The sequence below is a fragment of the Falco naumanni genome, chromosome 12 (assembly GCF_017639655.2).
Source record: "Falco naumanni isolate bFalNau1 chromosome 12, bFalNau1.pat, whole genome shotgun sequence".
Classification (NCBI taxonomy): Eukaryota; Metazoa; Chordata; class Aves; order Falconiformes; family Falconidae; genus Falco; species Falco naumanni.
The window spans coordinates 646,927-659,315 of NC_054065.1; the positions used below are offsets into that span (position 1 = coordinate 646,927).

Consider the following 12,389-nt stretch of genomic DNA (forward strand, 5'->3'; position numbering starts at 1 on the left):
AGTGAAGGAGAAAAAAATAACAGATGACAAGGCATAGGCTGAAATGCTTAATGGATACTTTCCCTCAATTTTCACTAAAAAGCATAATAATAATAATAGCGTCCTGGTCTCTGAGCAGTCAAAGGAATTGGGCATCTAGAATGAGTTAATTCATTGCTGGAAGAGAAATGAGCACAGACCTTGTATAGTCCTTCTTACTATTTAATTCACACTGGATCTGGTGGTTTTGTTTATTTATTTATTTAAGTTACAAATTTTTTTGCATATTCTGGTTTTTATCACATTAAAAATGTAGTTCATTATTGGCACAAGTGCCTCCACTTGGACATGGGTGGGGAGAAAAACTCAAATGCTGGGCTCAGTGGAGTGGCAGGAAGATAGCACGCTTGTGGGTTGCAGAGTGAACCATATTGCTAGTCTTGCTGACCATCATCCTCATCACTTGGTTGATCTTGCAATTAACTGGAAATGTGTTAAATGTGAAAGCTAAGCTGATGCTGACTTAGAAGTTCAGGATTAGTTTGTAATTTAGTAATCAAATGTATGCTTTTGAACACTCAAATAATCAAGTTGAAAATGATCAATGAGATTGAGCTTTGAAATTTCCCTTAATGTATCAGGTATTTGTGTTAAGGTACTAGTGCTATTCATTATACCATGTTCCACAAAATCAGTCTCAATGTGACTGTGAGTTAGGCTGACGAATAGCACATACAAGTTTAAATTGAAGGCAAGAACAACAGGAATGGAAGTTATACTATATGAATGGCAAGTTTAACTGGGTGGAAGAACTTAGTTCTTGGAAATTAAGTTGTAATTCAGTTCCTTGAACAGCACTCTGTAAGTCTGTATTATACAAGCCTTGTTTAACCAGGAAGGGTTGATGCCTTTAACAGACAATATGAGGGAGTTCCTTAGCTGCTATACACTCTCCTTTGAAGTAAATTTTTTTAATAATTAGTGGCTGGGAAGATGTTTTATAACAGAGTGTGTAAACTAGTTAAGCGCCAGGATATCCTTGTCTGTAGCTAACGTGTTACTGGCTGTATATATTGCACAGAGATCTTCACAGCATACCACTGTTGTGTGATTACTAATTGGCAATCTTATGTTTATCAGAGGCATTTTGTTCATGTAAGTTTATCCTCATGTATTACTATTCAAAGAAAAGAGGCCTAGCACAAATGTTAGTAATTTGTTCTTGTTGGAGAAATTGATGTTACTGCCTTTCTTTTGTGCCATATCCAAGGATGACAGTTGGCTCTTTTCTTTCCCCCCCCTCTATCTCCTTTTTTCTTTTTTTTCTTACCTTTCTGTGTGTGTTTTTTCTTTTTTCCCCGTGTATGTCAGTGTACAGTTATGGATTCTACTTTCATTTTTAAAGATTCTTTGCCTTCTTTCTCTGCTGGCTCTTTTTCCGTTCAAAGATTAGGTAATATCTGTCATAGCTAGTGCTTTGTGGGAATGGGCTGTAGATGCAGAAGGACTGAATGATTAGTAGCATTTAAAGCCACATTCTTCAGTTGTCTCAGGTAGATGTGTGATCTCTTATCACACAATAAGTTAATATGGATTTCAAACAATAGTCATATAGTAATCAATCTTACCTTCTAAAAGACAGGTTTGGTGCTTGTGGAAAGGCATGTCTTAAGCGTGGGAATTGTCTTTAATTTGTCACAGAGTTAACTTTTACTCTCTTTTTTTCTTTTTTTTCTTTTTTTTAATAGGTCATTTAATGTAAGAAGGGCAACAACCAATGACCTACTTGGTGTCAAGATGCTTGTTAAAACCCTTAGACTGAATGAAAGTATATTGAATGACTTGAAGATATTTATTCTGGCTCGCAGGGATCCAGTGAGTATTTCTTGCAAATAAATGTACAAGAGAATGGATAAATATTAGTGAAAACATCCAGAATTTGTTACATTACTCTAAACTAGTATACTATATATAGAGAGTATATAGGTACTCAAGTCAGTACCAACAGTCAGTATAGGGTGTATCTAACCTGTGGCCTTATACCAACTACCCTCTTCTTTGGAGACTCCTCAAATGCAGGGACAGAAGCAGGCTGGATGCATTTTTTGGCCACCCACAGCCCGATTAGCATTGCTGCTTTTTCTTACACGCACATTTGGTTCTGTGATGAACATGTACTTGTGTTTTGTCACATATGGGGGCCTCTTTCTTCTTCCCATAATATGGCCAGACAGACACCCATCAGTTAGTAGGGAACATCTGCATTTTTGTTGTGTGATGGAAAGTTCTGCATAGCCAAAAAGACAAACACTGCCATTACGAATCATATAGCTGTAGGGAAATCCATTTTATGTAACTAAATATCTGTTGTAATTAGTATTCTTCCCTAAGATCAGAACTTCACACAGGACTAAATTAGTGACTGAGCTCATAGCTCTCCTGCAGCAGCTAGATCCTAACTGAAACTTCAGTCCAGTAGAATTCTGCATGGTCGAGTCCAGCCACATACACTGCTTAAACATTACGCCTTGAATTAAGGAAGAGTGGTTAAACTGAGATGGTGTATAGAATGTGTACTGGGAGGAAAATATTTTAACTGTGATCATGTGGTGAAATACACAGTTACAATTAAAAATAAAGATTACTAATGGAATAGGAAATGTGCCTATGTTGCTTTTGCCTTGCAGGATGGGATTCCAGTACAGGCTTTCATAGCAGAAGTTTTGGATCAAATAGTTGGCATTTCTGTCATTAGAGATGAAATGGTAAATTCTATTTCTGTGTTGTATGAAAACTGTAATGCTTAGCCCTTAACACTAAAGGCTGAGTTTCGTGCTTGCCACTATACGTGTATCTAACAGAAAGGATATGTAAAAGATGCTGCTTCTTTACACTTTCTTTCTGTCTTTCCTATGTAGACTGTATTAATTCCCTTTTCATAGATGATTGACACACAGATGAAAAAAAAAATCATCCTGTTATTTGCAAGAAGCTGATGATGTGTTCTGAAAGTATGCAGCTTACACCTCTTTTTGCTGCTTTAGCACAAGCCATTCTGCCTCCTAAATATGTCTATAATCACCTATTTTGCTCCCTAATTTCTGAAGTCAACAAGCAGTTTTGCCATGTGTACTCCAAAGAGTAGTAGTTGTCCTTCTAGACTGGCTTTTTTTCCCCTCCCGCAGTAGATTCTGAGTGATAATGAATCACACACTTAACTTCAAAACAAATAAAAAGCACATGCCCTCATGGAGTACAAAAAGAGACAGTGTTGCACATTACTCTTGAAAAGTAAACATTCTTTAAGCATTACTTGTGTGGTATTCTGCTGTCTGAAAAGGCAGATTTTAGATTGTTCAGCAGTTGTAATGTTCAGTTTTTAAAATAGTCACTTCTGTTTTCAAAAATAGCTCTTAATTATATTAAGAGCATTGAGATAAGAGGATATAGTGATTTCTCTTGAGTGTATAAATGTGCAGAAATCTCAGCTTATCACTTCAACATGGAAGACTTGTTGGAGGGCACTTCTTACACAGCTCTTCTCTGTAGAATTCCCCTTTTTCAGTGTAAGTTTTGTGCGAGGATGGTCTAGGCTTCTTCTCTGTGTTGGAAGTTGGCAACACAGAAGGTGGGGTTTTTTTGTTTGTTTTTTCCCCTCCATTAATGTCTATTAACCTGTATCAGACATTGTTGTGAAAGGGTCAAATATGCATTCCCTGTAAATAAAGGTGAGCAAGCTGCAAGAATAGATTTTGATACAATGAAAAGATTTTCAAGAAAAATATGTTCAGTCAGCGTGCTTTAATTGAGAACAACTCTCAAAGGCACTTAATTTCAGTGTTCAAATTTAGTTCCTTAATTGATAGAAAGCAATTCATTGGCACTTGCTAAGACATAGTAAATGTAGCTGTTTCATCACTGCTGATTTCCAAGTTCTTTTCCAGGATATTGAGTATATTCAATCACACTACAACATTGAAGATTTTATTAATTTTAATCACCACCAGCAAGAGGAACATGGACATCTTTGCCACTTTGTCTTAAATCCTATATTTCATCACTATACAAAACACTTTCTAAAGGAGATTCTTCGCTTGGCCCACAAATCTTCTCTTTACTATCCTATTTATCCACAGTATGTGGAAGGCAAGGTAAGGAGAAAGTTATTTGTATTTCTTATATTAAATATTGTCACACTTACTTTATTTTTGTGTTTGCTTCTGTGAGTGACTGTAAACAGAGATTTTGTTAACAACCTGCAGCTAACTTTGTTTTCTTCTTGCATGATATAATCTGTACTCATAGACATAGCTGTTGCAGAGTTCATCTGTAGTGTGCTCAGTAGTGCATGTGAATCCAGACTTACCAGATATCTTCAGGAAGTGTGTGAAGGAGCCAAAATTTGACGTGTACTTGGCCTTGGGTCTTTGCCTAGTCTTTGAAGAGAGAGAAGCTCTTCCTAGGGGGTGGCTCCTTCTGATCTGAGTCACTCTTTGCAAATGTCTGTTTCTCAATTGAATTTAGAGAACCCTAGGGTGACTGTTCTCTAAATGTAGTTAGATGTCTTTTAAGTTAAACACATCAGTATGTTGCCGTGGGAGCAGCACATTAGAGGAGCTATTTGTTTGCTACCTCCTCACTTGTTTCTGAGAGAAGTATATGTGCTTTTTACCCACGTAAACATGTATTGGTATTGTCTTGTGTATTGTCAGCCTCTTCCATAAGTGTGCTGTGGTACTAATAGTCAAGATTCTGTCTTTTCCTGTCTGTTCCCAATAGATCGGTTCTAGGATGAAGTAGCAAGCATCCACTATTCCCACATTTGCTGAAGTTAGGACCCTGTGTAGAGTTCTAAGATGTGGTTTGGGTTTCTTGTTTTGAACAGCTAATAAGCCTGATACACCTTTGTCACTTGCAAATCAGTTACCAATCAGGTTTTAAATGACGGGTTATAAAGCACATATTGTATCTTTAACAATTATTTCTATTTCCTGTCGTAGTTAATAATAGAACCAGATAAAGTTGTGCTGTTCCACATACTGCCATTCAGATGCATTAATTATTTCAGTAGATTCACGACAAAGTGCTAGGCAGAGAGGAAAAAAGGAATTATGTCGCTGGACATAATGTAGCATGAATAAATGCAAGGGGATAACATTAAAAACACATCCAGGTGGTTTACAAGAATTCAAAAGTGATTTAGATACTCTAGACGGTGTTTCATCAAAAGTCAGTGGGACCCAAACACCTCACTGTCACTGAAAATGTGACGTGTCTGCAAGTGCTACAGGAAAACCGTAAGAACCTAATCCTGTGTGAGAAAGTCCATTTCAGAGAAGAACGTAATTTGTAGAAGCAAAATAAAAGATTCTTTCAAAAATACTCATATATGTGTCCTGTCATCGGTCTCATGTCAGAAGAGGGAACACAAGGTAAAATCGTCAAACATGTGAACTCATTGATGCGTAGCCATCTAAAGCTACTATCTGGCCCAGCCTAATCTCCTAGGCTCCTGCCAGCATTAATGGAGAAACACACAGTGCATCCAGAGGGCATTTCATCCATCGCTCATAACTGCCTACCTTGGGACAGAAAGAATTGCCCTCTGGAGATGCTCACCTTGCTGACTCTGGTTGGGTGTCTGCATGGCTAGCTCAAGTAAGCACCTAGCTTTTAGATGGTGACTGAGATGAATTCTGTCCTCAGTGACTTGGGTGTTTTTGAAATCGCCATAGTTTTTAACATAGGATTTTTGACAGGTTAGACATAGGTACATTTTTCAGAAGGATGTTTTTTCCTATACACTTTTGTGGAGTTTTATTAAGTATTCTCTTGAGGAAGCAATGTCCTTGCATAGCATTAGGTTCTCAGGTTCTTAAGAGGCACTTTAAAAAATGCAGTTTAATGGCAGTGGATGGAAGAGAAAAATTAAATTTTACTGATGATTCCAGTTTGGTCTATTTCCAGGCTACAGAGTTCCTTTAAGTTACTTTAGTTTATCATTGCTTTCTAATAAATGGTAAATGTGATGTTTTACTCAGTTCTCAAGGTAGCAACATCAAGTTTTTTCAATGTTTGTGGATGGAATGGTACTTCAGTGTAATTTAGTTTGCGTTAATGTTCATTCTCTATTTCCTGTAATTCTCTTACTTATTTATTCCCCTTTCATGTCATAAATTATGACAGAGCTAGTCATGCTGTAATAAATGGAATACAGCTATTTCTAATGTTCCACGCTATTTGCATTAGCATTAGGATTTTTGTTCAAGTTTATGCCAGTTTATTAACATTTATCACTTGAATGAAATTGACATTTTAGTCGGTATAGAATTTCTATATAAATTCATAACCATTCTTTGCCAAACAAGCAAAGGTTAGCAGTAAGCAGATAACATAGCTTAATGAGGTCAAATCAAGCTGATTCATGATCACTATGGAGAAAAATATCCTCCTGGGGAAAATACTTGTGCTGAAAAATCCCATAAACCAAACCACTTGTTTATCTGTCATTCCCACAGAGATAGTAATGTAATTACTCTCATAATTATCTTCATTAGTGTCAGGAATTATCTGCAATTCATTCCTCTGCTCTGAGTATGTTTGTTTATTTGCTGATTTTTCTCTCAGATTTAGCCAACAGAGCTAAGAATTTTGTATTTGCAAAGCCATACAACAGACATCTGTGATGCACTGTTCTGACATTCTCTCTGCTGAGATATAGATCGCTGTCTTTCAGTTTCAGAATCCCTGTGCCCATTCCCTGACATCTGCCCTTCATTACATGGTTCCCGTGCGACCAAGACGACAGATTGTCTATCCTCTGGAAGAGCTTGGCATAAACGCTCCATCAGAGCAGGTCTCCAAGGATCAGGTGGGTAACAGAAGCAGCACCAGGCAAGAGGCATAGTGCCAGCTAATGCAGGGTTTGGCAGATGGGATGGCATTACCATCTTGGTGTTGATAGGTTGCTTCTTAATTACATTGAACATGGTATCCATACTCTTACAGTCCCAGCTTTGCTTCTGGACAAGAATTGCTTCTTCTAAGCTTGAATTTCAAACACATTATAAACAGCAATCACTGAACTATAACATTTACATGCTAAATGCTTACATTTTAACAGTATTTTTTCATGTCATTACTTTCAAACTCCCAACATGCTTCAAATGCTCTGACTTACCAGGAAAAATGGCTAAACAGTTAAGTTTATTTAGGTATTATATTCTGCAGGTGGAAAAAAGACAATGTCATGCTGCTGACTATTTCTGGAGAAATTGCTTAAGTAAATTTTAGTTTTCAGTCCCAAAGTCAGGTTTCTTCCATGCACAAGATAAGCTCAAAGGACTCTTCAAAATATCAGGAATGATGTAACAGCAAAGGAAAATTTTGTTGTTATCAAACAGGTCTTGGTTGCATAGCACTCATGCAGTCTGGAGGTTCTAAACTAGAAGTCTCTTAAAATTTCATTTATTAAACAACTTATACCTTATTCTGTTTTAACATTTTTAAGCAAATAAAATTTGATGTGAAGATAGTTCTTCACAAGAGTAACTAGCAACACTGAAATATTAGGAAAAACACTGTTAGTGATGGATAGTCTCAGTAGGTAGCTGTGATTTCCTAAAGAAACATAATTAGGGAGCTTTATGTCTGTCTACTAACTTCCAGTTGGCTGAGATGGGCTCCCATATAATATTTTTTAGTGCTGTCCTTTTCGCAGTTAGTCAGTAGTTTTTGGCATCCCAAACTCTTAATTAGGCAGCAGTTGGCAAAGCAAAATCCAGAACATGACTGAGGCCATTGGTCTGAGTTTGGCTTTGTTAAACAGTCTTCCCTCAGCATGCACATCCCTGCCTTTCTCTTCTCTGCAGAGAATTTTCTGATGTTTTTCTTTAAATGCTTCCTATTTTGTCTTTAAAATGAACTGTTGCTCTCTTACTAGAAGAGGTCGTCTTAGCATTTTTGTTGGAGCTGGAAAATCGAACTTCCTATGTTTGAGAGATTTGCAAATCTGTTGCCTGCTCTCTTCCCAGGTTCTTCCTGAGGCTTTCTGAGAGTTGCAGGTAGTGAGATAATTGTTTAAAATTTCAAAAGTTTAATTAATTTCTCCTTAATAAAATACGGAAGATTTTCATTAACAAAATTTTGCTGAAAAATAGAAATGGTTAGCCACTCTATAAGTATCTAGGCATATGCACTAGCATTAATTATAGATTTTTGACAGACTGTGTTCTATTAAAATAGACATCTGGGGTTGATCCCTAGTGGTAACTTGAGGATAAAGCTAGTCAGCTACTGCTGCCTGTAGTTTTCTGAAATACCAAGAATTTGAAACCATACAAAGTTAAATTGACACTTTTGTTGAGTGAATGAAATGACCTTTGGCCACCATACGCTGGGAAAGCTTTATAACTTAAGAGGTAACCAACCATAGGGGACTGAGTGTACTAATAAAAGTAAGAATCTGGTGCTGCTTTTAGAACTTGGATGCTTTGTTAGCTCTGGTAGTAGCCAGGCATAAGCCATTTGCCCTCTCTAACGTTTCACAAAGGAAGATTGATCTCCATCAGTAATCTTGCACTTTCCTGCAAAACCCTGCAGCTAAGTTGCAAATAAAATTAGGTGTGTTTTTATAAAAATAATGTAACTGGATTTCAGTAGGCACAAAATTATTACACTTCTACCTTTTTGTAGCAATCAAAAGGCCTGTTTAGATACTCTGTAAACAGAAAGATGCAATCTGTGTTGCAAAAAGCCAAATATACTACCAAGGAGTTAAATGTAATAACTGCAAAATGGGAAGGCTGAGAATGGTCACCTTAAAAAATACTGTGAGATAAGGTGAAGACACACTTTGGCTGTAGAAGATGCTAGCAGGCTAGGAAGTGAGGTAAAAGGGAAATGGAAAAACAGTGTTGTAAGGAAAGTGTGCAGAAAGAGGGAGAAAAGTGAAAGGTAGACAAAGAGGCTGGAGTAGGAATTAGTGGGAAGCTGTGTGAGGCAAGCACCTGGACAGCATAAGGAGAAAATGTCTGTTATCATCTCTGTTATGGTGGTTTTGAAAAAGATGGGGGCAGGATCTTGCAGTATCTTAAAAGCTTTGGGCAAGCAGGATTTCAAAGTAGTTGAGACTGCTCCTCATTTCTCTATCACACTTCTCTATTCTAGCTTACCAAGCTTGTTTTAGCTGAGGAGGCTTTGCCTTGTCACACTAGAAAGCACTTCTTTCAGACATTAACCCATGCCTGCTTTGTTCTTGAAAGCTGGAGGATGGCTTGTTGTTGTAATTCTTGTTTTAGATAGCTTTGCAATAATGTCAGGATATTTTCACATATACTACAATACAAAGATTGTAAATGCAAGTCTATTTCAGAAATGTAAAATTTTCATTTGACTGCCTGTCCTAATTAATTATCTATTGCTTATGATGGAGATAATTGTAATGAAATTCTTGCTTTGATACCCACAAGATGCCCCTTGATGTCTAGTCATCAACATCTGCTTCTCATCTACTGCTTTTTCAGCTGCCTTCCTCTTGTTCCAGCCTTTTTTGAGCTAGCTATCTCGTTTTCTTGCTGCAAAATTTATTTTTCACCAGTAACATTATTTTTCACCAGTAACAGCTTGGGGCTCAGCAGCTCAGCCATTCAGTGTCTAAGCACAGCTCTTGATTTGTGCATATATATCTCTGTAGACCATTAGTGGCTTAGTATCTTAAAGAGAGTGCACAGTGGGAGCCCTGGGGCTTAATCAGTTTGTGTATCTCTTTAATACATTCCAGCCTGCTTGTGAGCATGAAGAGATTCACTCATAAATATTGACCCAGTACAGATAGCTCAACCAGGACCTTTTTAGTTTCCTTCCTTCAAAGCCAGAAGTGAAAGCAGCAATCTAAATCAGAAAAGCTTTGCCCTCAGCTAATTCCCATGCATTGCCAGTGCAGATGGATCTCTGCTGTGCTGGAGAGATGGCTTTCCTGCAGGTCTGGATTGGTTGTTACACACAGATCAGCACCAGAAATTGTCTGTGGTAACTTGTTCTCATTGTCCCCCTGTCAAATGTCTCTATTCTACTGCAGCATCTGGGAGAAATCAGAAAGGGGGAAACACAATGAGCCACCCTGCCATGGATTCCTGGCCTGCTCACTCCTGCTTCTAGAAGGCAGCATGAGCTGTATTTCATGGTGTCTAAGAAAGCATAGGTCCTTCCTGTAGTCTCTCTGGGAGAGCTAGCTGCAAGGTAGAGAGATTTACTCTTAAAATCCAGACATTTATCATATAAAAAGATAACTTACCATTACCTGAATTATTATTTAACTGCCGTTTTCTAGCCGCCCTGTTCTCTCCATGTCCTTGTGATATTTCCCTTGGTTCAATATTGTTTCTAGTTTGAGCCAGGCATTTGGTTTGTGTTGCCTTTTTGCTTATCATTAAAATGACTATGACTCTAAAGAAGTACAGAGTTTAGGGACACTGCCTGTTCCTCCTCTCTACCTGGCCTTATTGTGAAAGCTTTGCATAGGTTTTAAGGCAACCACAAGTTTCTTCACTCTTTTTTAAGCAATAACTCTGTGCAGCTTCATCTCTGCATCAGAAGACCTGTCACTTCCCAAGCAGTGCCTCTCCATTTCCTAAAGGGCTGAAAATTCTTATGAACAATGTAGTATCTTCCTATAACAGTCACTACTGACAAAGCATGTTTTTACCACAGTCCTGCAGATGGCAAATACATTTTGCTGCTGATTTTGTGTGTCTCTTCCTACAAAACTCTATCTCCCATTGCTTTACTGAAGAGATTTGGATAAATCAGCTAAGGATTGACTGAGAAGGCACAGTGGGAGGCATTAAACTCCCCTGTCTGCAACTGCAGCTCTCTGGAATGGCACAGTTGCTAACGATCTTACTTGCATCTAGTCCTGGAAGTGCCCAAACCTCGGGATGCCTGCTCAGCCTGTGCCTCTGCAGCAAGTGTATCAGAGGTTCCAGATATTAGCTCAAAATTGCATCAGGCCATACATCTGCCATGCTCTAGGGTTTCAGGACACAGACCTGAAAAACCTCCTGTCTGCTCATTAGATCAAACACTTTCTACAGCTGTTCCAAATCAAAAGGAAATCACTGATTTTTGTATTCTGAACCTGTAACCAGTATTGAAGTGCCAATTGGCAGAAGATCCAAAGATTCAAAATCTTAATTCCCACAATGTTAAAACAGATTAGATTATTATTGTGTTTTACACATCTGTCAGTCATTTAATTCAAGTTACATTTAAAAAGTTGGTTACAACAGAATACTAAATATCTTACAAAAGGCTGCTGGCCTTTACAGTGCATGTAATTATTGCTGGAGTAGAAAACTATAGATAATTAAATAATTTTTAATGATTCCTTCATAAATAAACAATTTATAAACTTATTTGCTTTCTCACCATCTGGGAGCATTCTGTTATCCATCTGCTTCATGTAATTATCAATAAAAGGGAAGAATAGGTGATATAATTAACAAGAATAACTGATCCACAATGAAGAACAAAAATGTCACACATCTGTTGAATTATTTTCTTGTTTCTGCCCTTTCATCATTATTCATGCTGTTGGTTTTATTCTTTTTTTATTATTATTATTTCATGGCTGCTTTAAGCTGTCAGGTTTTATTGCACAGTTCAGAATTGTTTTTTTCTGTTACAGCTCATAAAAAGAAGACGGAACAGTTATTAAAGCATTGCAGAAGCCCATACAGTGTTGTATAAATTTATTTTCGAAAAACCAAACAAAACCAACACTTTCTCTTAATTTTGCATTTCTCCAATGATGCTATAGGTGTATTACAGGAAATGTTTAAATCACGACAAGAAGTAGTGAGTGAAGGAGGGTCAGGCAAAAAATTAGAATCTGATGCTCACCCCAGCTCTGTGTTCTCTGAGCTAGTCAGCTTTAAACTCATTCAAGAGTTGCCTGTTGCCGGAATGGCTGAATAGATGACCAGGAAATGACCTGGGGGGAGAATGCCTGTAGACCAGTGAGTTCTGTACTCCTTCAGTGGCCATGATTTCATCTCTGTGTGACTAAACAATGTACTTTTTCAGCAGTCCTTTATTTAAAAAAATACACCTCCAAACAAAAAGTAACTTTGCTACATCCTTTGATCTGCAATTGAAGATCATAATTTTTCTTCAAAAAAAGTTCGTTCCAGGTTGGTTTACCTGACTGAAAAGCCCACAGAGGACTGTATCAGTATAAATCTTGTTTTGAATCTGAAAAGACCTCATGTACATGGAATTCAGTAATGCAGTGCATGAAAATGTGCCGCCTTTTGTTCTGAGTGGTGGCATCAGCTGTGGGAGGTGGCATCCTTCTGCTCTGTCATACTTGCATTGCTTTACAGGTTATGTGAATTGTACCATCGTCACTA

General features: G+C 37.7%; 1 protein-coding gene across 2 annotated transcripts in view; it reads left to right on the forward strand.

The window, feature by feature from the left end:
- CFAP61 (cilia and flagella associated protein 61) overlaps window positions 1-12,389 on the forward strand; it is a 117,569-nt gene that overhangs the window by 31,865 nt on the left and 73,315 nt on the right. For both annotated transcript variants that reach the window (XM_040611823.1, XM_040611822.1), the window contains 4 exons: window positions 1,728-1,854; window positions 2,667-2,744; window positions 3,924-4,130; window positions 6,716-6,850. In XM_040611823.1, coding sequence (XP_040467757.1) covers window positions 1,728-1,854; window positions 2,667-2,744; window positions 3,924-4,130; window positions 6,716-6,850 — 547 coding nt within the window. The remainder of the gene's footprint in view (window positions 1-1,727; window positions 1,855-2,666; window positions 2,745-3,923; window positions 4,131-6,715; window positions 6,851-12,389) is intronic.